Source organism: Monodon monoceros, unplaced genomic scaffold, assembly GCF_005190385.1.
Source record: "Monodon monoceros isolate NGI ecotype Baffin Bay Population unplaced genomic scaffold, NGI_Narwhal_1 Super_Scaffold_10, whole genome shotgun sequence".
Lineage (NCBI taxonomy): Eukaryota > Metazoa > Chordata > Mammalia > Artiodactyla > Monodontidae > Monodon > Monodon monoceros.
This window is the reverse complement of record NW_021703766.1, coordinates 19189689-19216133: the sequence shown is the minus strand read 5'-3', so window position 1 is coordinate 19216133 and position 26445 is coordinate 19189689. Positions and strand designations below refer to the sequence as shown.

At 38.4% G+C, this 26445-nt stretch overlaps 1 protein-coding gene across 4 annotated transcripts in view; it reads left to right on the top strand.

Moving 5' to 3' along the window:
- Positions 1–26445, top strand: part of CBFB (core-binding factor subunit beta) — a 59826-nt gene that overhangs the window by 26567 nt on the left and 6814 nt on the right. The window contains exons 4-5 of one of the 4 annotated variants that reach the window (XM_029205891.1): positions 6718–6834; positions 16905–17000. In XM_029205891.1, the coding sequence (XP_029061724.1) occupies positions 6718–6834; positions 16905–17000 (213 nt within the window). Of the gene's footprint in view, positions 1–6717; positions 6835–7309; positions 10717–16904; positions 17073–26445 lie in introns of those variants that run through there. The other 3 variants (XM_029205901.1, XM_029205911.1, XM_029205920.1) reach the window with 3 other exon arrangements.

The following is a 26445-nucleotide window of genomic DNA, read 5'->3' as shown; positions in this document are numbered from 1 at the left end:
ACAGGTCTTAATAGCTGAAAGAGCAGAAAAATACTTTCTTTTATTCTCTTGGATAGTCTGATTCTTTTGTATGAATTATAGACTTACTTTGTAAATTCCAGAAAACGTTATTTTGAGATTTTACTGGAATTTCCTTAAAATAAGGATTACTTTGGGCTAAATTGGCATTTGTAGTCTTACCATTAGAGAACATAACATCTCACTAGTTTTTCAAGTCTCTTTCTGTGTTTCAAAAATTAGGTATTTTCTTCTTATAGAGCCTACCTGTTTCGTATTAAATTTATTCTTAGTAGATACTTTTAATGCTATTTTTTAAAATATAAATTTATTTATTTATTTATTTTTGACTGCATTGGGTCTTCTTGCTGCGTGCAGTTTTTCTCTAGTTGCGGCGAGCAGGGGCTACTCTTCATTACGATGTGCAGGCTTCTCATCGTGGTGGCTTCTCTTGTTGCGGAGCACGGGCTCTAGGTGCGCGGGCTTCAGTAGCTGTGGCACACAGGCCCAGTAGTTGTGGCTTGCGGGCTCTAGAGCGTAGGCTCAGTAGTTGTGGCGCACAGGCTTAGTTGCTCCGCGGCATGTGGGATCTTCCTGGACCAGGGCTCGAACCCGTGTCCCCTGCATTAGCAGGCGGATTCTTAACCACTGCGCCACCAGGGAAATCCCAATGCTATTTTAAAATATGGTTTGTTTTTTTAATTTTTCATTTTATTTTCTAAGTAGTTACTGTTGTAATACAGGAAAGTTGTTGGTTTTTTTTTTTTTATATAACCAGCCACTTTATTGAACTCATTAATTCACTTGGTTTTTCAGTTGAATATTTTAGATTTTTCAGGTAGATAATCTTCAGATATTATATCCTGGTCATGTTTATATGCAACTTTGTTAGAACTGTGGTCTTTAAAAAGAGGTTGCAAAGCTGCTGGATCCAGCTCCTTACAATTTTATTACTGTCAATGGAACATTCCATTAACCTTAGGAGTTAAGTGAGTCCTACTTAAATATAATGGGTGAATTCAGTTTTAATTCTTACAGTTCTTTTTGTATGCATTCCGCTCTTATTAAAGACTTTAACTGGTGTTGGAATCTTTTTTGGGGTGGTGGGATACAATTTTTTAAAAAATCATCATGTATTCCCCTCTGCCCTTATGATAATACCACGTACAAAATGACAGGTAATATACATCTGTTGAGTAGGTGAATCCTTTCAAATTGAAATTATAGGAAAGCTACAAGAAAAACATTTCTAAATTCCAGGTGTATTTCTGTTCTTCTATTAATCATTATTCAGGTTTGTCCTGAGGGCCTAAGGGGTACTGATCATTTCCTCTACTGTTTTCCCTAATATCTAAGTTTATTGGCTAGAGTCACAATTATTTGAGCTCTGATAGTTTACTATAAGGAAATGAAATATTCTTTCCAATTGAAATGGGTTTTTTGAGGGTGAGGTATCTGCTTCTTGCTTTTATCAATAGCTTTGACACTTGGTTTCTGTGTATCTTGATGTTATGGCTCAGTACCAGTGTGCATGGGAGTCTTTGCAAATTTACAATTATTCTGTTTTAATTATCTTGAAATTATCTTCTTCAGAACCACTCAATAAAGGGAACTCTTTCTGCTATCCCTTTGTACGCTCAATTTTTATTCTCAGTCCAGCTACCTAGGAGCTAGAAACACTGAACATCCATTATAGTATTGTAGAAGAAAGGGCAATTGAAAATGCCACTGTTTATTCCAAATTTATATCCTCTCAGAATAAGAGACTCCAGACTCAGAGATAGAACTACTTTGTACAGGTTGATAAATAGGAAACTAACTAAGTTCTCTCTTATCCTTCCTCTGGCACATTTCAAAACCCAGGGTAACTAATGTTTAGCTGCTTAAGCAGTTTGGTCCCTTTACTAAATGAAGGGTATTTATCATCTCTCAAGCTTGGTGATACAAAGACCTTGGTGTCTATGAGGGGAAAGGGAAGAATTGCATTTTTACTGTCATAGTTGAATCCTTTTCCCCTTGTACACCCTTTTGAGAATTTGGTGAAAGCATTGGACTTGCTTAGAAAAATGCACATGGACACGAACATACATTTTTACACAGAATTTTGGGAGGTTTCTGGTCTTCTTGAAACTCATCCATAAACCCAAACTCATGTGGGTTTTCTGAACTCCAGACTAAGAACTCCTGCCTTATATAAGAACATTGCTAAAAGTTATGAGTGACCTAAGATACTGTAACGTAATACTTCAAAATCTTATGCAGCCAACAAAGGGGAAACTTTTACTTGGGGGCCTTTAACTTAACCTTTAGCCACTAGGCTCTTTGCATGTTTTCCTGTTTCTTCACTGGCAGTTCATAGGCTGCTCTGCTGGATTATTCTCTTCTGAGAGAATACATCTGAAAGTTGAATTTCCTTAGGGCTCTTCATGGGTCCCCCTCTTTTCTCCTTCTACTTACTGCTTGAGTAATCTCTTCCTTTCCCCTGGATTTAAATAAATACCACTGTGTTGTTGATCGCTGCCAGGTTTGTATCATCAGCCCATACCTCTTCACAGAGTGCTAGAATCCTATATGCAACTGCCTGCTCAAAAATCTCCATATACATATCTTGTAGATGTCACCTATGTAACAGATAAAACTTATTGCAAATATTTTTTATAATAGCTCTATTGAGATAAAATTCATAGACCATAAAATTCATCCTTCACTAAATTAACTAAAAATCCAGGGATTTTTAGTATATTCACAGAATTGTGCAGCTGTCACCACTCTGTCATTCCAAAACATTTTCATCACCCTAAAAAGAAATCCTGTACTTATTAACAGTCACTCCTCATTCCCCCCTCCCCCCAGCCCCTGGGAACCACTGATATCCTTTCTGTCTCTATATTTACCTATTCTGGATGTTTCATATAAATGGAATCATAAAGTATGTGGCCTTTTTCTGGTTTCTTTCACTTAGCATAATGTTTTCAAGGTTCATCCATGTTGTAGCGTGTATCACTACTTTATTCCTTTTTATGGCTGAATGGTATCCCATTATATGGATAATGCCACAGTTGGTGCGTACATGTTTTTGCTGAAGCTCTGCTGCTACAGTGATGTGGAATTTAAAGCTACAAATGTGAAAGAAAAGTGATTGTGTAATATGGATTGAAATAACATCACAAATGCTGATACTTAGAGATTGAGCTGATTAAAAAATTGTGCAATACTTTTACCTTATTTCCAAAAGAACACAAAATGTAAGGCTGCAGTCACTTTTAACTTTCTGTGAAGTCTTAAACACATCCTCTAATATTTTACTTTTGGAAAGATAAGCAAGCTATTTTGTTATTTTTGTGTGTGATTAGCTGAATATTACCCATTTTAAAGGCTTTATAGAATTCATTTTATATAAAACATTTAATTGTTCTAGGACAGTGGGTTTAAACCCTAGGTCATATTCTAATACATTTTCTTTTCACAGTATGAAATAAACCATCATTATTTTCAGTGAAAAATGTCTGAATGTTTAAATGACATTATTAAATTACATTACAAAATGCCAAAGTAAGAGAGTTTTTCTTTGTACTTCAAGGTTTGGTATTCATGAATGTACGAAAGTGCCAAGCGTTTACTTTGAAGGTCTACACATAAAACTGTATTTATTTAAATGTGAACAATCTAAGTAAATCACAGGATCATCTAAATATTTTAAATTACAGTTCCAGGCACTAGCCTTGATTATGAACGGTAGCCATTTTCTGAACCCATTTAGGAATTTTCCAAAGCAGATCAGTGGTTTTCTTAGTCATGAGAAAACTTTTATAAAGAAGTGATAAATCAGCTGTTTACGAGCTTGGTAATTTCGTAAGGAAAATATTTTTTGACTATGGAAGGTAATATGAATAAGCTAGATTATGGAATCTTTGAATCTAAAAGATGTAAGTCATTGATGAAGAATATAGAATCTGATCATGAAGTTGACCTTTCTCTGCTATTAGATGAGGATTATCTCTTTGTTTAGTGTGAGAATTTAAAATAATGAGGTAGATAGATAAGTGAGATGCTGTGCTCCTGATTGTGTAGCACCCACTCCTCTGTTGGAAAGAGTAAGTGGGAATCTTGATTAGTAGATGTGGTAAGTCAAGTTATATTAATAGGCAATTCAGAGGGTTATTTTAGGTTTAGTGAGGTATCGAATATGAGGTCGTCACAGTTACTTGTTCAACTTAGGTGCATACCAGTGGAGTTTTAAATTCACAGTGTGGAAAGGAATGAGCACTTATCAGAACAGAAGGAAATGTGTGGTTAAACGGTTTCAGCTATAACTGTAGACTGTTTCCCTTGGTCCAAATGGGAGGAGAAATGGAACCTTATGTTTTTGGCTTTTTTTCCAATATCAGTAGAAATTGATTCAGCATGGTTTATTGGGACCCTTAACAGGAAAAACAGTTGTGTTTACTAGTGGAGGGGAATGGCTTAAATATGCACTGAGAAGGCATAAGTCCTCTAGGTTTTTTTTTGTTTGTTTTTTGTTTTTGGTACGCGGACCTCTCACTGTCGTGGCCTCTCCTGTTGCGGAGCACAGGCTCCGGACGCGCAGGCTTAGCGGCCATGGCTCACGGGCCCAGCCGCTCTGCGGCGTGTGGGATCTTCCCGGACCGGGGCACGAACCCGTGTCCCCTGCATTGGCAGGCGGACTCTCAACCACTGCTCCACCAAGGAAGCCCAGTCCTCTAGGTTTTATTTTACAGGTGTCTCAGTAGTCATTTTTGTTGCATATTTTTAATTACTGACATAATTAATAATTTAATAAGTTATTTTTATTAAACCTCTGTAAAACAAGAATGCCTCATGATTTTTTTTTGTTGAAGAAACTGCTGAATTGAGTAAAGAAAAAGTTGATGCTTCCAGCTTTTTCCTCAAAATGAGAAACTGCCTTACTGAGTATATAATTATAGGTAATAAATAATGCTAATTTTAGCTCACAAAAGCACTGAGATTATCCGAAGAAAATATATTTGATGTAAGCAGATGAAGAACCTTATTTATAAAGATATATTGGATAACTTGGAATTTTGAAAACTCATTGAAGTCCTGCATCCTCTGCATTTAAAAGATCTTGTTAAGGCAGTAAATGATAAAAAAAAAAATCTATGCTGATTTTTATCCAGAAGCCTGTGTTAAATGAGGTAGAGAAGACCTAAAATAACAATGTTGGGGTTTTTTTTTTTTGAAGTACTTATTAGAATAAAATGTTGTTATGATGAGGGAGATTGTAAGAACTAACAAATTTCTCTTTTCTTCTCTTTTATATTTTCTTACTATATCACAGTAAAATACTCACCTCAAGATGATAGCATTAGCACCTTTCCTTTCTTGATGGATCCTTAATTGCCCTTGAGAACAAATATATTTACAGGCAATATGAAAATTAATTTGGTGATCAAAAATGAAAGTGATTTAAATTTGGAAATCATACCTAAAGTGACTTTTGCTCGAGGGTTATATACTTGAAACAGAAGAACTCTCTTATGTTTAGTATGCATAAATAAATGTTGTATCAGTTAAGGTTCTTTGGCTAAAAGTGGTAGAAATCAACTCTGGCTAACTTAAGTAAAAAAAGAAAAAGAAAGAAAAACAGCATTACTTACCAGGAATCTATGATGTAGCTTATAAAACGGAAAGGAAATATGAAGAACCTGACCTTGGGTGGCTCCAGGTATCCAAACAGGGAGAAACAGTGCGTGCTCTCTTCAGGGGCTAGTCAATTCCAGTTGATTTACATCTTTATGTCTTCCTACTCAAGATTCAAAAATTAAAGCAAAGTACCTGATTGTCCTAGCTTCCGCTGCAAAAGAAACAATGTCACTTCAAGTATCACCTTACTACAGTTTTTACAAAATCTGTAAAACTTCCTTTTAAAAATAATCTGGGGCTTCCCTGATGGCGCAGTGGTTGAGAGTCTGCCTGCCGATGCAGGGGACGCGGGTTTGTGCCCCGGTCCGGAAAGATCCCACACGCCGCAGAGCGGCTGGGCCCGTGAGCCATGGCCGCTGAGCCTGCGCGTCCGGAGCCTGTGCTCCGCAACGGGAGAGGCCACAACAGTGAGGGGCCCGCGTACCGCAAAAAAAAAATAAAAATAAAAAAATAATAATCTGGAGGGACTTCCCCAGTGATGCAGTGGATAAGAATCCTCCTGCCAGTGTAGGGGACACGGGTTCGAGCCCTGGTCCAGGGAGATCCCACATGCCGCGGAGCAACTAAGCTCGTGCACCACAACTACTGAGCCTGTGCTCTAGAGCCCGCAGCCACAACTACTGAGCCCGCGTGCCACACTACTAGAGCCCGCGTGCCACAACTACTAAAGCCCACACACCTAGAGCCTGTGCTCAACAACAAGAGAAGCCACCACAACGAGAAGCCCAACTGGACAAAGCCCACGCGCAGCAACGAAGACCCAACACAGCCAAAAATGAAAATAAAATTAAATCTTTAAAAAAATAAATAATCTGGAAAAATTGTGACTAGAAATAAAATCCTGGTAAACCAGATTAACTTAATTTATAGAATATGGTCAGAGGCTATGCTTTGTATACTTTCCTACAATTCTTAATTTTATAATTTATTTTTTTTCCCCCCCAAAAAAACAGTTTTCATAAGTTAAGTTTATCCTTTGTTTTTTATGTGTCTGATGGCTTATCATTGGTTTTCATCCTTCTCTCTGTGTCTTAGGTATATTTGAAGGCTCCCATGATTCTGAATGGAGTCTGTGTTATCTGGAAAGGTTGGATTGATCTCCAGAGACTGGATGGTATGGGCTGCCTGGAGTTTGATGAGGAGCGAGCCCAGGTAGGGTGACTTCAGGCTTTACTGACTGTGGTCCCTTTATTTACCCCTAATCTTGCCTTTGTCTGGAGATCTATTTTACCCAGTCTTTAAGAGTAAGTATACAGTGCTGCCCTGGGAGCCTCAGCTGGTCCCGGCCTTGCAGCTTGCGGGGGAGGCTGCCCGGAGGAGGCGGCGACAGTGGTGGCGGTGGTGTGTCCCTGGGCCCCTGGACCGCAGCTTCTTTACTGCCAAGCCTATCCATCTGTTCATCCATCCGTGGGGGTCCACAATGGCCACCTTCAGCCGCCAGGAATTTTTCCAGCAGCTCCTACAGGGCTGTCTCCTGCCTACTGCCCAGCAGGGCCTTGACCAGATCTGGCTGCTCCTTGCCATCTGCCTCGCCTGCCGCCTCCTCGGGAGGCTTGGGTTGCCATCCTACCTGAAGCATGCAAGCACCGTGGCAGGTGGGTTCTTCAGCCTCTACCACTTCTTCCAGCTGCACATGGTTTGGGTCATGCTGCTCTGCCTTCTGTGCTACCTCGTGCTGTTCCTCTGCCGACATTCCTCCCATCGTGGCGTCTTCCTCTCCGTCACCATCCTCATCTACCTACTTATGGGTGAGATGCACATGGTGGACACTGTGACATGGCACAAGATGCGAGGGGCCCAGATGATTGTGGCCATGAAGGCAGTGTCTCTGGGCTTCGATCTGGACCGGGGCGAGGTGGGTGTGGTGCCCTCGCCCGTGGAGTTCATGGGCTACCTCTACTTTGTGGGCACCATCGTCTTTGGGCCCTGGATATCCTTCCACAGCTACCTACAGGCTGTCCAAGGCCTCCCGCTGAGCCGCCAGTGGCTGCAGAAGGTGGCCCAGAGCCTGGTGCTGGCCCTGCTGTGCCTTGTGCTGTCCACCTGTGTGGGCCCCTACCTCTTCCCCTACTTCATTCCCCTTGATGGTGACCACCTCCTTCACAAGTGGCTGCGAGCCTACGAGAGTGCTGTCTCCTTCCACTTCAGCAACTATTTTGTGGGCTTTCTATCTGAGGCCACAGCCACATTGGCGGGGGCTGGCTTCACCGAGGAGAAGGGTCACCTGGAATGGGACCTGACGGTCTCTAAGCCACTGAATGTGGAGCTGCCCCGGTCCATGGTGGAAGTTGTCACAAGCTGGAACCTGCCCATGTCTTGTTGGCTAAATAACTATGTTTTCAAGAATGCTCTCCACCTCGGGACCTTTTCAGCCGTGCTGGTCACCTATGCAACCAGTGCCCTCCTGCACGGCTTTAGCTTCCACCTGGCTGCGGTGCTGCTGTCCCTGGCATTTATCACTTATGTGGAGCACATCCTCCGAAAGCGCCTGGCTCGGATCCTCAGTGCCTGTGTCTTGTCGAAAAGGTGCCCACCAGACTGTTCACACCAGCATCGTTTGGGCTTGGGGGTGCGAGCCTTAAATCTGCTCTTTGGGGCCCTGGCCATCTTCCACCTGACCTACCTGGGCTCCCTGTTTGACGTTGATGTGGACGATACCACAGAGGAGCAGGGCTACAGCATGGCATACACTGTCCACAAGTGGTCAGAGCTCAGCTGGGCCAGTCACTGGGTCACTTTTGGATGCTGGATCTTCTACCATCTCATAGGCTGAGGCACGTCTGTGGACCCTCACAGCTCCCTCAAGAACCCTCCCCTGGGTGCCAGCTCTGATGGGGGATGAGGGAAGGCCCTTTCTCTAATTTTTTTTTTTTTCCTGCGGTACGCGGGCCTCTCACTGTTGTGGCCTCTCCCATTGCGGAGCACAGGCTCCAGACGCGCAGGCTCAGCAGCCATGGCTCCAGCCGCTCCGCGGCATGTGGGACCTTCCCGGACCGGGGCACGAACCCGTCTCCCCTGCATCGGTAGGCGGACTCTCAACCAGTGCGCCACCAGGGAAGCCCTAATTTTTGACCCTCTTTTTTGACCCTCTCTCCATTCTTGACCCCCCCGCCCAGTACACACACACACACACACACACACACATTTCCATCCATGGGCCTCCCCGCCTTCCTTGTCTCTTTTTATATACAGTTTGTTGTTATCAACTACAGCTAGGAAGTATTTTTTAAAAAGAGTAAGTATAGAAAGTCTCATGTTCTCATAATATTGATGAATTCTGAAGAGATTGAGACCCAAATATTGGTCCTGGTTTGGGGAAGGTTTTTCCTTCAGTGGTTCTAAATTGCACTGGATTACCACTATATGCTTAGTGGGGCACTTCAAAGTGTAGTAGATGGTTCTGTTTAATATTTGTTCTGTATCCATAGCACATTATGGCAGGGGGGGGCCAGTTTAAAATAAAATGTAGGAGCAGCACTTTTGAAATGGCTGAGTGAGGAGCTTGGCAGATTCTCTCTCCAAAAAGCAGTGATTAAACTTAACAAAATTGTAAACAAACAAAAACCCATTTAAGGTCTCTGGAAATTAACCAAAGGATATATATTGAGAGGCATTTATTCAAACAAAGCTAGTGAATTTCAGTAAGAACAGTGAGAGTCTGGCATTTTTGTCGGGAGCTGCTCCCATCTCCCTTAGCTCTGTGGTTCCTCAAGTCCTACCCTGGGCAGGGTAGAGCCATGAGGACTGGCAGCTCTGCTGTCCTCTCAGAGGGAGCTGACTTTATTTAGAATAGCACTTGGAAAAATACATATCCAGGGCTGTTATTGAAAACAATAGCAGTCTCTGTGGCAAACAATTGGAGAAAACTAATGTTTCAGGAAGCAACAAAATGGCAGACTAGCCAGAAATTTATCAGGGAAACCTAGGGAAAGAGATAGCTAAAGTAAGCCTTATTGAGATCACACTTAACCTCTCATGGTCCAAAAGGCTATGTACATGTGCAAGGCTACACCTATTCAAGAGAGGACAGAGAGAGCCATTGAAAGCTGCTAGTCCCTGGCTGAATACAGGGTAGACTGATAAACTACCTGCACTTTGAAAGTAAGCCACACACAGATCCCATGGCAAAGGATTAGAAGCCTTCTGACTCAAGGTGTTTAAGCAAAACCTCTGACCAATCATTGGCTGACCACTAGGTTATGCTGACCCAGGGGCAACCCCCTAGAAAGCAAGGCTTAAAAAGAAAAAAAACTAAGCAGTGACATCAGAGGCTGCACACTGCTGGGGAAACAGACTCCACACAACTAGGCAAGTCACTAAGTAGACAAACAGAAAACAGCAACAACAGGCTGGAGGCAGGGGTCAGAATTCAGAGTTGCTACAGTATATTATCTAAAATATCCAGTTTTTAACAGGAAATTATAAGACATGCAAATAAGCACAAAAGTGTGACTGATACTCAGGGGAAAAAGCAGGCAGTAGATACTCTGCCTCAAATGATGGTTCGTAGTGACAAAAGACTTAAAAGCAATTCCTTTTCAGTGTGTTCAAAGAGCTAAAGGAAAATTTCTTCCTTTAAAGAATTGAAGGACAATTATGACAGTGACTCATGAAAGACAGAATATTAATAAAGAGATCTAAATTTTTAAAAAGAATCAAGTAGAAATTCTAGAATTGAAAAGTACAATAACTGAAATGAAAAATTCACAGACTCAACAGATTTAAGCTGGCAGAAGAATTAGTGAACTTGAACATAGATTAATAGAGATTATCCAGTCTCAAGAACAGAAAGAACAAAGAAAAATGAACAGTATCAGAGATTGTAGGACACCAGCACACAGACCAACATATATGTAATGAAAGTCCCAGGCGATAAGGAGAGAAAGAAAGGGGCAGAAAATATGTTTTAAGAAATAATGGCTGAAAACTTCTAAATTTGATGAAAAATACTCATCTCCATGTCCAAGAAGTTTAACGAACTCCAAGTAGGGTAAGCAGAAAGAAATCCACAACTAGGTGCATCATAGCCAAACTGTTGAAAAACAAAGAGAATCTTAAAAGCAGCAAGAAATAGGCCTCATTACATACAAGGGAGCCACAATAAGATTAAGAGCTGACTTGTCTTTTGAAATTATGGAGGCCAGAAGATAGTGTGATGACATATTCAAAATGCTGAAAGAACATGTCAGAGTATCTGATTATTAGCGGGTGTTAATTTTTTCAGTTGTTTAATATTAATCCTCTTAATAAAGTTAAAATAATGGCAAGAATAAAAAGGAGCTCTCTTTTTGTTATTTCTGTTATTCCCATTTTGCTCACCATATATAGAAATGTAGGAATTTTCTTCTTAAGAGATCAAAAAATTAAACCTTCCTAGTAAAAAATTCAGGTTCAAAGTTAAAATTCTTAAGAAAGAATCTCTGCTACCTTGATTTCCACAGGGATAAGGAATACCTAATTCCTTCAGAAAAATAGTAAATAATTGGCAGTTTAGAAGGCTGTTTCTGTAAGAAGTGATACAGCAGATTGAATTTATGTAAGGGTGAATTTCAGATTGAGTTGACTTCTAAAACTGAAATATTTTATTAAAGTGATAGGTAAAAATTTAAAGTTTAGCCCACAGTATTTTCCATACTGAAAATTTCCCTGCTTTGTTGCCCTGGTCCACAAATAGGGCTTTATCACTTACTTATCAAAGTAAGTACTTTGATAAGTACCATATGTTGTCATAGTAAACTAATATAATAATAGGTCTTACATAATATAAAAATTTTAAAGCAGGGGATACCAAGCATTCAGTCAACAGTCAGCACTTCTCTGGAGCTTTCGCCATCCCCCAGTCTTCTGGAAGATAGTAAATGTAAAGAGGCAATGAAGTATAGAAGTTAGGAGTAGGCGCTTCATGGTCATGTAATTGTGATTCCTGGCCCCACCACTTACCAGCTATTGTGGACGGCATGTTTGTGTTCCCCCAAAATTCATATTTTGAACACCCAACTTCCAATATGACTGTATTTGGAGATAGGACCTTTATGGGGTCTGTTAAGGTTAAATGAGTCCTAAGAGTGGGGCCCTGATATGATAGGATTAGTGTCCTGATAAGACATGCACAAGGGAGCTAAGCTTGCTCAATCTCTCTCTCTGCCATGTGAGAACAAAACTCTCCAATAGATGCTCAGGTACCTGGTAGGCTAAGAGATAAACAGAGGATAGTCACAATTACATTTTTAAAAATTAAATTGTATAAGTATTTCAACTGAAATATTTTCACAGGTATTGTCTTTTTGCCTTTGTTCAGAGTACCTTTGACAAACGTTGGCAAGGATGCGGAACAACAGTTGGTGTGGTGTTTGATTACATAAAGTTGACACAACATTTGGCAATAAATACTAAAACTGCACATGTGTATACCTATGATCCAGCAGTTCTGTCCTGAGGCATGGTATGCAATGGGAATGAATACATATATTCGTCAAAAGATAGGTACTAGGACATTGTAGAGGCATTATTGGTTAATAGCCAGAAACTATAAACTGCCCAAATGCCCACTAACAGTCAAATGGATAAATTGCATGTTCATACAGAGAAATACAATGAAAATGAAAAACTACAACTAGCATACCAATATGGGTGAATTTCACAAATACATTGAGTGTATTAGAAAAGCACATGCTATATGAATACATTTATATAAAAGTACAAAAATAGGTAAAACTAATAATACTTGTTGTTAAAAGGAAGGATAGTGGTTTATCCTTGGGAGAGGAGGGTAGTTCCTGGAATGGAGGAGAAGACGACCTCTGAGACGCTGGTGCTGTTCTGTCTCTTCATATGGCTTTTAGTTGCATGGAAAGTTCAGTTTCTGAAGATTCATCAAGGTATCTTTTAGGACAGTGCTGTCCAGTAGAATTCAAATGTGAGCCACATTATGTAAATTAAAATTTTTTAAAAGCCACATTTTAAAAAGGTTTGAAAATTATTAATTTTTATATTTTATTTATCCCAGTATATCCAAAATATTATCATTTGAACATAAAATCAATATAAATATTTATTGGGATATTTACCTGTTTTGGTAGCAAGTATTTGAAATCCAGTGTGTATTTTCCACTTACAGACTCCAATTAGCAACATTTCAAGTATGCAGTAGTCACACGTGGCTAGTGGCTACAGTATTGGACAACACAGCCTTAAGATATGTGTACTTTTTTGTATGTGTAAATAGTTCAATAAAATGTTTTAAAAGTTTCCCACAAATGAAGATATTTCTGAGTATAATTGTATAAACTCAAAATTGAATCATGTTTGCTGATATACTTTCATTTCTTTATTTTCTGTAATTTGTAGGATAAATTTCAGTGTTGTCTTTATGTTTGATTTTCAATAATTGCAATTCTCTAAAAGCTTGGAAAACTGAAAAATTTGATGCTTCACCATTGAATACTTTAATCAGAGATTTCCAACTAATTTTGAACAAAATATAACTGAGGACTCATTTACAAAAAAAAAAAAGAGATCAATGCCATTTTAGGAACTAGGTTGATTTCATAGAAGTTCTTCAAAGGCTCAAATTTCTAAAATCCAAAGTGCCTGTATAATGTCATGTGAATTTATTTGTATTCAGCATCAGCTTTGTCACAGAAATTTTATAGTTCAGTCACTTTAACTATGGATACATAAATATATTTGTAATTTATGCAACTCTAATGTCTAAATGATTGGTAGAATACCTCAGTACTTTGGATAAGAATTGTTTGGATAACAATTATGAATTTCATGTGTACCACAACTAATTACTAGTAAATTTCTATTTCATAGTTTTAAAAATTCACTGAGAATGTTATTTCTTATACGGTGTTTAAATGTTTGCTCCACCAACATTTGTATTTGTATTATCAGCTTAAGAACCAATAACTCTATCTTCATTTTTGTACTTTTTAAATTAGCAGTCACAAAAATATGTTTCACCTTCAATATAATGACCTTCCAAAAGTTCTATTTTGATTCTATAATATGATGAGAAAAATTGAACCGTATTGGGTTGAACAGATTTTCTATTTGAAGTACCTAATGACACTGATGTAAAACTGGTATCCTTTAGCTTTTTGCAGGGTTTTTCTGTCAGCAAAGCCAACATATGAACAGCTTTGCTTTTTGTATGTTGATGAGAATGTGAGTGAAAATTTAGAAGAGTCGTTTGATGTAAATAAAAAGTTATGTTTTACAGAATGGTGTTAAATGTACCGTTTGCAGCTGCACACGTTAAATTGTCGCCTTTGAAGTATATGTTGATGCTTCTTCAGCAGATTTATTTCTTTTGGTTTTCATGCGATCAGTGATATCATTCTGGTCCCCACAGAGAATAGGAAATGTCGTTATTTTGTACAAATTATGCATTCATCATCAGCTTTCTTGGAAATGAATTTGATTCTTAATTTTTCATTAAATATATACTTCTATTTTTTAAATTCATTGCACAGAAAGGTAAGTATTACCAAACTGTAAAATAAATATAATTGTAGATTTAGCAATACAATAAAGACAAAATTAGTGTAGCAAGAATGGTTAAGAATAGTGTATATATATGCTCTATGAGAGCACTGCTAGGTCTTTATTTACCACGTGGGTTTCACAAACACCCAGCCACCTTTTATGATGACCCCACCTGACTACTTTGTGCAGACTGTGGTATATAGACCGTGGAGTAACAGGCTAGTATAACAAGTAGCTGGTGGGGACTGGAGTGCTGAAAGCCTCCCACCACCTGAGTCTGGATAGGGTTATTTGTCCCTATCCATTTGAGCACACTTTATGGGTGAGTGTATAGTTTTATCAGTAAGTACCCTTTATGCTGTCCTTGAAAGGGAGGTGTTACTTAAGTTCGCAACAGGAAAGGATCAGGATAACACTGGATCACTGATCATCTTTCAGATTTAACCATTTAAAGTGCAGACTCTGTTCATTGCACATACATTTCACATCTTACTAGAAAAGACCAAGATAGAAACTGGAATTAGAGAATAGAGAGCTACCAAATCTCTCTTAGCTTATTTTACTTCAAATATTAGTAATAATACTTTTTAAAATTTTAATAAGGTAAAAATCTATGATCATTGCTAGATGCACATGAGTGGCTAATAACTTTCTTAGGGAGTTAGATTACATCTCGTGTTACATGCTCTCATTTCATCTTGTAATCCTTTACTAAGTCACACTGATAATTATATATTGATTTTTGTAATTATTTGTTCATTGTCCACCTGCCCTTCTAGACCAGAAACTATAAGGAAAAGCACCATTTGCTCCCACACATTGTATGCATGGCACCCAGCACAGTGACTTGGGCATAATACAGACTCACGGAATATTTGTGGAATAAATGAAAAAGTGAATGAATGCACAGGACAGAAGGGATATCCTGTTAACAGCAGACCTGTCCTGGTTGATATCTAATCAGAGAAAGTCCTTGGCATTTGGGAACAGTGTTCTTTTGCAGGTGCCTCTGGCTTATGTAGTACATTCTGAGAATACAGTTGCTATTTATAGTAATGTTTAGTCACGTGTAAATTTTACATGTTCACAAATGCTTATAAAATAATAGCATTTATTGAATGTTGTCAGGTAGTGCACTTAAGCATTTTTATATGTTATCTCATTTAATCTTGAGACATAAGTATTACTACTACGTGCATTTTACATGTGAGTTTACTGAGGCTTAGAAAATGAAATACCTTGCCCTGGGTCACAGAGCTAGTAAATGCAACATAAGAATGGAGACTTGATCACACCTTTCACTTTAGTTTAAGTTATAGACCTTGTGTCAGTGAAAATTGCAAGTATCAAACAACCCTACTAACAGAGCCAAATAAAGGATTTATCACACAGAATAAGATATCAACAGTATGCAGTTCAGGCAATTATATTATCAGGGGCTGTGGCTCTTTTCATTTTCCTGCTGTACTATGCTCAGTGTGTGGCAACATCCCCAGTATTATGTTTGCAAGATGGTTGCTGTATCGCTGGTCATTGCATCGGTTCCCAGGAAGAAGGAAAGGTGACATGTCTCTTAAATGACTTTCTCAGAAGGCCCATTCATTGACTTACACTTCTATATCATTGGCTAGAACATAGTTACCTGGCCACCCCTTGCTGTAATGAAACTAGGACAGTGAATATTGATGACTTTTTTGGCATTGTTTTTGATATTTTAGTTTCTTCAAGTGTGCCATTGAAAATCCTAGTGTTGAGAAGTGCGTGACTGCAAATCACACACTTGAGCATCCTGTGCTGTAGACAACGAGGGAGCTTTAAGTTGGGGAGTATTGTGGTCAGATTGTCCTTTAGAAGGCACGCTCTGATGGCTGTGTTTTGGATTGGGGGATGACAGAATGGAAACAGGAAGAGACTTTGCAGTAATTTGGGTGAAAGATCTTAGGATCCTGAACTAGGAAAATGTAGGAATGAAAAGGAGCCTAAAGATTCAAAAAATAGGTCAGATGGATAGGATTTGGTGGTTGATTGGCTCTATGGAGACGGGGAGAGTGAAGTGTCAAAGGCAGCTCCAGTTCTTGACCAAAATGAGTGAGTAGTGCCACCATCCAGACTAAAGAAGTGTAAAGGGAAAGTTTAAATTGGTTACCTTTTAGACACAAGAAGTTTGAAGTATCTGGGTTTCCTTCAGATCTTTATCCATTAGTTGGGAAAGGATTAGGATAGGTTTGTTATATGTTACAGATAAATTTTTGTTGATAATATCCCTTGGAATTTTCTTTTTGTTGTCTAGAAGTTTCTAACATTTGTATAGTCGATTATGTTAATATTCTCTTTTATATTTCTGGCTTTAGTGTCATTCTTAGAGCGCCTGGCCTGTCTTATCCCCACACTGTAGAAGTATTTAATAATTTCTTTTTCCTTATACTTCTATGTTTTAAATATTGACTTGATCAGGATTTTACTTTGGTGAAGAGGATGAGGTAAGGACAGAAAGGAAAGAGCATTTTCAGTTGTTAGAATATGACTGAACACGATTACTATTTCCAAGGTGTTATAATAGAACATGAAAATACTGAAGTTTTCTTTTAGAAGTTGCTCTGAATTTTTTTATGGCTTTGATGTTTTGAGAAATACTCTGCTGTTCATTTCTTTCAAAAAATAAGACACCCCCCAATTTTTTTTATTATAAATCAAAATTAAAGTATCTATTTCATATATTCTTATGACAGCAGGAGGATGCATTAGCACAACAGGCCTTTGAAGAGGCCCGGAGAAGGACACGTGAATTTGAAGATAGAGACAGGTCTCATCGGGAGGAAATGGAGGTGAGAGTTTCACAGCTGCTGGCAGTAACTGGTTAGTACTTTCCCCAAAACTCTCAGGCTCTATTTGTGATGTTTGTGCATAATGATTTTAAATAGTTTAGTAGTTCAATGTCTTTAATTTTTTAAAAGTTGTACTCTGTGACTTTGTGTTTATTAAATGTAATTGCTATAAAGAAAGTCTTAATTTTAAGGTTGTACATGAATTCCTCATTTATTGGTCCTCAAAAAAAAATTTACTATAATAAGGTATATTTTCTATTAATTGATTGATCCAAATATCTTACCTTTTTTTTCTTAATTATCTTTCAGATTATATGTAAAAATTACCTTACGTTATCATAGGATACATATTTTTAGAACATTATTAAACTCTCTGGGAGTAACATTATTTCCCACTTTTCTATAAATATTTGTGTTGATTTTGTAACATAATTTTCAGTCATTTGTATAGTCTCTTCACTAGAGGAAAATTTATTTTCAAACTACTCAAAGAATGGAATTAACCTAGACTATTTTTCTTTTAACCTTTTTATGGTAAAGTACACACCAAATCTACATCAAAAAATATGTAGCTTAATTATTAGAAGGCTAATATCACCCTTATAACCATCCAGGTAAAAAAAAATAAAAATGTGACAGTTACCCCAGTAGCCCCCTCCATGTGTACATCTAATTATGACCTTTTCCCTCCCTTCAAAAATAATAATTTTCTCAGTTTTTATAGTAATCACTTCCTTGTGTCTTTTTATAGTTTTATTATCCATGTCTACTTCAGTCTTAAACACTCAAATTTAGTCTTGTCCAGTGTTTAAATTTGATATGACTATCAACGAAATAGAATAATTTCCAGGCATTAAAAAGAGTTCTGGAGATAGGTTGCACAACAGTGTGAATGTGCTTACTTAACACTACTGAACTGTACACTTAAAGGTGGTTAAGATGGTAATTTTTATGTTGGTAGTTTTTCCACGTTAAAAAATTTTTTTAAGTCGTTACATAGTAGAGAAAATGTTTTTTCATTCACTAAATTATACATACACTATTTAAATTAATATAAAAGTGTGTGTGTGTGTGTGTGCGCGCACGCAAAGACAGTGGTTAAGAGCCCAGACTCTAGAGCCAGATGGCAAGATCTGAATCTGGCTCTGGCACTTTATCACCTCTGACAAATTATTTCACCTTTCGGTGCCTGAGTTTCCTCATCTATAAAATAGGGCTAATTGTGCCTATCTCATAGGGTCATTGTAAGGATTAAATGAGTAAATACATGTGAAAGCACTTTTAGAGAATGTGGCACTGACTAGGTGTCAGCTGATATTATTTCATATATATTTATATATATATATATATATTTTTTTTTTTTTTTCGGTGTGCAGGCCTCTCACTGTTGTGGCCTCTCCCATTGCGGAGCACAGGCTCCGGACACGCAGGCTCAGCAGCCATGTCTCACTGGCCCAGCCACTCCGCGGCATGTGGGATCTTCCCGGACTGGGGCACAAACCCATGTCCCCTGCATCGGCAGGCGGACTCCCAACCACTGTGCCACCAGGGAAGCCCTCCAATCTTCTTAATCATAATTAGCCCTTCTACTTTGTCGTTTCCAGAGCACTTCTCATTTCTATCATTGTTCTTATTGAACAGGATGTTAAAACAATTATAAAGTTGTCTGTACTCTACCGTAGTGTGATCACCAGTGAAGTGGGGCCCCTGATTTTTTGACCTCCACATTACCCACCACAGTGTTTTGTACATTGCATTTAGTTGTCAAATGGAGAGCTTCAAAAAATAGCTCCTACTCTGCCTGTCTGAAAACTAGAGCCTGTACGTTAAAGTAGAATAATACATGTTAATGGTCTCTGGAAAGATTTTTAAATGTTTACAATTTGTTGGTTTATATTAGCTAGGTAATTTATTAAGTAATGAACTCCACCTGTGTTGTGCTAGATTCTGCATTAGGGACTGGGAAATATATAGATAAAAATGCATGGTTTCTGTCCTTGAACATCTATCAGTCTTGAGGGAAAATAGATGTATAAACAGATAATTGCAGTCTGCTTTAGCAGCACCTGTACTTAAAGGGGAACAGTGGCAGTGCAGAGGAAGGAGCACTTACATCTGCCTCTGCCTGGGGGATTCACAGGAGAATATACTTGCAGGGATTTGAAGGAAGAATGTGAGTTTGCCAGCTACACAAGCTGGGGAAAGCTTTCTGGACAGAAGGAACAGTGTATGCAAAGGAGTGAAGGAAAAAGATCTTGTCATGTCAGAGGACATGATTGGTCAATCTTTCTAGAGCAAGCTAACATGGCTTTAAATAAATATAAGAATTGTTTTATAAAAAGTGCTGTTCAGCTACATTATATTTGAAGAATAACTATTTGCCAATTAATGGAACAATTAGGAGTTTTTTTATATGATTTGCTTTAAATAAAATTATAGATTAGTTGAGGCTAAGAATTCTCTAAAATGTTAATTTGATTATTATAAATAATGTTACTTGAAGAAAAACATTTTGGTGTGTGAGTTTATATGTGCATATGTTTGTATTTGTGTATGAACAAAAATATAGTCTGTTGACAGAGGTGTCAGATAATTTGTTGCTCAGATAGATTGTTTCTAGTGAGTTTTATGTCAGTGATTGAGCACATGGGCTTTGTAGTCAGGCGTAGTTGAGATTCCTGGTGCATTAATTGCTAACCTCTCTTAAGTGCGTTTTCTCATAGAAATTGTGAGAATTAAATGGGAAAGTGCTTATAAGGCACTTAGTATGGTGCTTGATATGTGTATGCCTTCAGTAAAAAATAGCTCTAAAGTACTTTAACACTAAAAGCTCTACCACAGTGCTGGTTCAAGTTAATTGAATTATCTGGCTAACAAGAACATTGTTTTAGTTCTCTAAAGTGTATCAGGGCACTTTTCCTGCATTATGACCTACAGCATAGAGAAAATGGTTAGATTTTCATCAATGATTTAAGATCCATAGTCCCTTATGGCAGTAATTTTAAAAGTTCTCATAGAGAGCTGTTATCTGGAAAATTGGGCTGGAATCTGACCCCAGAGCTTGCACTGGCAGTCTCTTAGGGGAGTTTTGGGTATGCATGTCTTTTGGCACTTTGTGCATGTGTATTTTGCTTCTCTTTAAAAAAAAAAATCATGACAGATTCCTAATATCAGCTTATTTCTTGTAGTTTACCTCCTTTTTCCTAAAAGGAGAACATTGGGGGAAAATGTTGCATTTTTTCCCCTGTAATTCAAACATCTATAAGGGGGTCTTACAAAATATAATTGAACATTGTTTTTATTTGTTTGTTTTTAATTTTGTTTTTTAAAAAGTGACAATTTTATAAAAAATGGTTTTCTTACACTCACCTGGGTAAAATTCTTATTACATTTGAAGAAACTGAGACTCTGAGAAAATTAATTGACCTGCTCTCTTTTCAAATAGTTGGTTAATGAAAGGGAGGGTGAAGACTTAAACCATCTTCCTAAGCAGAAGTTCTCCACAAATACAGCCCAGCACTGGGAAAAGAATTTCCACATCACCCATAAAGATGATTAAGTTGAAAAATAAAATATGCCAGAACCAGAAGAAGTTAGTAACCATTTTGCCTGGAAAAGAAAAAACTGAGGAAGAAAAGAATAATAATGGTTCTACTGGGTGGTCCTGATGACTGACTAAAGACAAGGGCCAAGGAGCAGTGGTAACTCTTGGGTGGCAGTAACCCAGTAAGTGGTCCTTGGAGGCTTAAGATCCTGGCAGCACAGAGGCTTACGGATGTCCTACCCCTGTTTATATAACCTCTGAGGCCTCTAGCCCTGACATGCTAAACTTGTAACAGTGGTGCTCATGAACTTTTAATATGTGTATCTGATTAAGGTTACTCACAGTGGGAAGCAGAACTCCAGGTGGTTTTGGTTTTCCCCATTGTCTTTTAACCTGAAATCAGTTCTAATACTCCTTGAGTGATTACTTTTCATTGTTTATCTTTTATACCTTTTGAATTTTGTATCATGTGCATCTGTTACCTATCAAGAAGAGAAAAATTGTTGCTAGTGTTAACACAGAATGATGAAAACAGAAGATTCTAGAACTTGCTATCTGTTTTCTCTGACATATAGGCAGTTTTTAAAAATGTGAAATCCTGTCTTCGTTTGAAATTTATACAGAACCTTAATGTATAAAATAGCTTAAAGGGGCGCTGCTCTGGGTGAAGCAGGGGTAGGGATTATTCTGGTCCCCCTCTAGAGTCCCTGGAATGTGTTCAGGGAACCCAGTAACTGGCAGAATGTAACTTGAGAACCTTTGAGGTAGTAGATGAGGATGAGGCTTCTAATAAATTGCCCTGGTTTTGAGTCCTAGCTCTACTTGTTGCCATGTGACATTGGGAAAGTTGCTTATCCTCTTGACCCTCATCTGTAAAATGGAGCTAACACCCTACCTCCAAGGGTGCTGCCTGACTCAGTATCTGACATTTAAAATGGAACTCATTGGAAGCTAGTTCCTTCATCCACTCTTTTTATGCACCTTGGCTCAGAGTGGCAATAAAGGCAGGCATATCCTAACTGTAGACTCTGAAAGTCAAAGATATGTTGCCAAGCTATTTTATATCCTGGTGTTTGTTTCTTTCTTTCTTTGTTTTTTAACAATAGAAAAGGATCTTGAACTTTTCTGGCTTCTCTTGGGCTTGGGTAGTGACAAGGAGGGGGTACAAAGAGGGAACTTCCCACATTTGGTGATATTATATTTCTTGATCTGGAGGCTAGTTACATGGGTGTATTCACTTTCTGAAAATTCATCACTCATATATATGATTTGTACACTCTTCTGTACTTTAATAAAAAGTAGACTTTAAAAAAAATAATAATCACAGACATTTCTTCTGTAAAGTGCCTACCTGCCCATTGATATCTGTTGCCACATAGAAGTGGCCCAGTGCCTTTTTACCTGAGTATCTTACCATTATTTAAAACTGTTGACCTGTTATCCATGGCAGTCCTTCAGGTTACACATCTCTATAACTGTAATTCCAGTACCTTACTTTGGGGTTTTGTGAAGGAAGATTGAGGCTAATAAGGTACAGACTGAGTGCTTTTGTCATAAATAAGTTGGAAAGATACCTCTGTCATCTGTTTTATAGCAGCTCATACACACTCTTGGTGTGTCTAGGGACTGCCTTCAGCTTCATTGGCCTCTTAACCTAAAACTGTGGTACAGTACTGTTGGCTCTTAATTCAGCTGCAAGGTGACAGGGTGCTGAAAGAGATTTTCTCTCTGTCATTACCTAGAAAATGCTTTCATTTGGTTGGGTTATAAAAGCGTTAGCAAATAAATTATCTTTAATGTCAGAGAATGGGTAAATAGTTATTGCTTATTCTGCTATAGGCAGTTTTAAAAGTAAAGTTCAGTAAATCATATGAGAATTTTATGTGGAGACTATTTGGAAATAAAAACAAGCGAAAGACTGTGGTTTTTATATTTGTGTTTTGTATGTTTTTGGAGCCTTCGATTCTGTGTGGTCCAAGAAAAAGAATCACAGCCTCTATTTATTTTAAATTCCCACAGACTTCAGTTTTCATATCACTTAACTCTACCAACACTTATTTTTCTGTAAGGACAAATGAACATAAATGTCTGTCTCTTCTGGGCCTTCCTGAGGTGTGTTTTAGGTATAGGCAGTAGATGAAAGTGAACCGAGAATACGAACTCAGACTAAGAATGAGAATCAAAAAAAAAAAAGAATGAGAGGGCTTCCCTGGTGGTGCAGTGGTTAAGAATCCGCCTGCCGATGCAGGGGACATGGGTTCGAGCCCTGGTCCGGGAAGATCCCACATGCCGCGGAGCAGCTAAGCCCGTGTGCTACAACTCTTGAGCCCACATGCCACAACTACTGAAGCCTGTGCACCTAGAGCCCTTGCTCTGCAACAAGAGAAGCCACCACAATGAGAAGCCCGCACACCCCAACGAAGAGTAGCCCCTGCTCTCCACAACTAGAGAAAGCCCGTGCGGAGCAATGAAGACCCAACTCAGCTAAAAATAAATAAATAAATAAATTTATAAAAAAGAAAATCCTATTAAAATATAAAATTTTAAAACAAAACAAAAAAGAATGAGAATCGGAAGAGGATTAACGAGGACAAGGATTCTAGCTCTGCTGCTCCCATACTAAGAGAAAAACAGGGTCTTGGTTTGGTCTCTATCATAAGAGATGTAGGTTTTATTAAAATTTATTTTGTTTTAACTTTATTTTAGCCTGTAAAAGTTACTCTTATCTGCAGGATGCAGATTTTTTTAACATTTGAGAAGTTCATACAGATAAATTGGGAAGTTAGGAGCAGCTTTGTTGTGATAGCAACAGCATGAATGCTTACTATGTGCCAGGCAGTATATGCTGCAATATTTGTTTTACACTTGATTCTTAAATGCTCTTATAAGATGTATCTCAATTTTGAGGAACTGAGGCTGAAAGAGGATAAGAGGCTTGTATAAGCTCACATTGCTAACTTGGTAGAGCCACCCTAATCCAAGCCTGGAAATGTCAGTTATTTCCACTATCTCTTTTATTTTAAAATGCCACCTTATATTTAAAGTTTTCCTGAAGTTGTATACTTTGTAAGAACTGTATATATATATATTTTTTCCTGCGGTACGCGGGCCTCTCCCGCTGCGGAGCATAGGCTCCAGACGTTCAGGCCCAGCGGCCATGGCCCATGGGCCCAGCCGCTCCGCAGCACGTGGGATTCTCCGGACCGGGGCACAAACCTGCGTCCCCTGCATTGGCAGGCGGACTCGCAACCACTGCGCCACCAGGGAAGCCCCCGAACTGTATTTTTTGATGTGCCTGTTAGACCAGCTCTTGCAGTCTACTTATCTGACAGGTGTTTATGATTGTCTGCTCACCTTGTTTTTACATTTTTAATGAGTTTGGAGAAATTGCATTCCTTTCTCTCATATTAGGACTTAAAATTTCTACTTTGTGTCTCTTCCAGCCTTAGTAGTCAGGAGAAATATCAGTGACTTAGGAGGCTGACATTAATGCTAATTGGAAGTTAAAGGTTCGTCTTTTTAGAGTTGTGAGTTTGTGTTCTCACTGCCACCACCTAACTCTGAAACCTTGGAGGAATCATTTAACATTCTTGGTCTTGGGCCTATCATCTGTAATGTGAGAGTTGAACTAGATCTCTATAAAGTACTGTGCTGCTCTAAAATTCTGTCATGCCATGTTCTGACTTTTAGCCAAGTGTCAAACATAAAGTGATTTGCACATTATCTGGATATAGTATACACTCAATAAATTGGATCTATTTTTAGTTATTAGGGCATTTTCTCATGAAGAGTTTTCTGCAGTTTGATGATCTTGATAATAAAAGAATGGAAATCAACCAGGTTTTATTCATTTTCATTTGGGTAGCCCTGCTCTTGGCTACTTCTGCACAGCCCAGACCAGTAGGGAAAGCTCCAGTATTCGGTGAATATTCTTTGTCTCTTCATTTCGAACACATCCTATGACTGCCATCTAGAAACTGGATTTGCCATGTTTCTGGGTGATGGTATACTGAAAGAAAGAAAATAGGAGTGACTGGTAGTGAGGGGTCTGTAGTAAAATTTATAGTTTTTTTTTTTTTTTTTCAGTTCGCGGGCCTCTCACCGCTGCGGCCTCTCCTGCTGCGGAGCACAGGCTCCGGACGCGCAGGCCCAGTGGCCATGGCCCACGGACCCAGCCGCTCCGCGGCATGTGGGATCCTCCCGGACCGGGGCACGAACCCGTGCCCCCTGCACCGGCAGGCAGACTCCCAACCACTGCGCCACCAGGGAAGCCCAAATTTCTAGATTTTAATACTTATAAATATTAAAAACAGATTTGTATTCTGAACAGGCTCATGGGTGTCTGCTTTATATTAAAACCCTATTCTGAAATAACTTAATAAAAAGTTAAAATCAAGGACCTATGTGGATTGACTGGGGAGAAAGAAACTAGAAATTATGGACTTTATGTTTTTAGAATAACCAAGTTCAGAGAGTTTCTTTGCCATCATCTAGTCTAGTTTGTGACTCATAGAAGTCATTCTAAAACATCCAACCTCCATTAGAAAACTGCTACAGTAGAAAGCACTGCTTCCCAAGGCAGCGCATCCAGTTGTTGAATTCCAGTCCTGTGGAAGCTATTTCATTAACCTAAATGTTTCTGTATTTGTCTCCTTCATATGACAGCCCATACATCTTCCTCTCCAGCATTAAATTTCCTCCCAGTCTCCCAGCTCTCTCATTCTTCCCTCTTCTGCTCTCATTCATACTCTTTCAGACTTCCCTTATTTTTTTTAATCTTTGATTCTCCTTCATAGTGTCTTCGTTTACATCTTCCTCATTCCTTCTTTACAATGTAAATAGAAATGAAAAACACAAGTAAATAGCAAAACAGCTTTTCTTTCCATGCTTTTACCAAAAATATATTTTAAACAAATAAACCCATGGCAACCTCTGCACAGCCCTGACCAGTAGGGAGAACTCCAGCTGCTGATGACTGTTTTTTTGTCACTTATTTGGAGTCATCCCATTATTAAAATAATTTGAAAATTACTCTTATCCCAAGACAAAAGCTGAAATATTCTTTTCACAAAGTATTACTGGTAGGTTAGTAGTAATTTATAAATGTATAATTAGGATTGATTTTTCTCAGTGTGTTTCTTCATTGCTCAGCCCCTTTCTAACCTTCATTGACTGAAACCAGATGCTTATATCACCATCTCTAATTTTGCAGAATTGATCAGTCCTTACATTACATTTAACATTGATTCTGTATGGAACATAAATTGTTTTCCTAATGCATATGCATTCCATAGCTCTTTCAGTCTGCACCCATGCAGCATAACATTAACCTGACTAGTTAAATGAAAGGAATGTGCTAAAATTTAGTCAGCATGCAGTCTGCTAATAAATAGTTAAGATTTGCTAGAGAAATATATCACAGTTTATAAGAAAGACCACGGAAGTTAGTGTTGGGTTTTATATAATTTGTTTGAAAGTTAATAAAGCTGTGTCATTTCTGTCTAAACAACATTAACCATCTTGAGAAATGATGATATAACTGGAGCTTCTGACTAAACATGATTTTACAGTACAGGTGTGACTTGTTAAGCTGTTTCTTTGAAGGTCAAGGATGCTCTTTCTCTAATTGTTTTAGATCTTAACCATTGAAATCAGAACATTTCTATTTCTGGTTAAATTTGTTTCCAAAAACTGACAGATAATGGACAGTCAATTGGTGATAATAATACATAATTCCATTTAGCTAAGGATTGCACAGGTAATTGCAGTTAGTCCCAGTTGCTGGCATATAACAGAGGTGGCTAAAACAAGATCCACATGAAAGATGATGGTGGCTTGGACTAGGGTAAGAGTGGTAGAGTCAGTCAGAAGTGGTCAGATTCAGGACATATTTAAATGTAG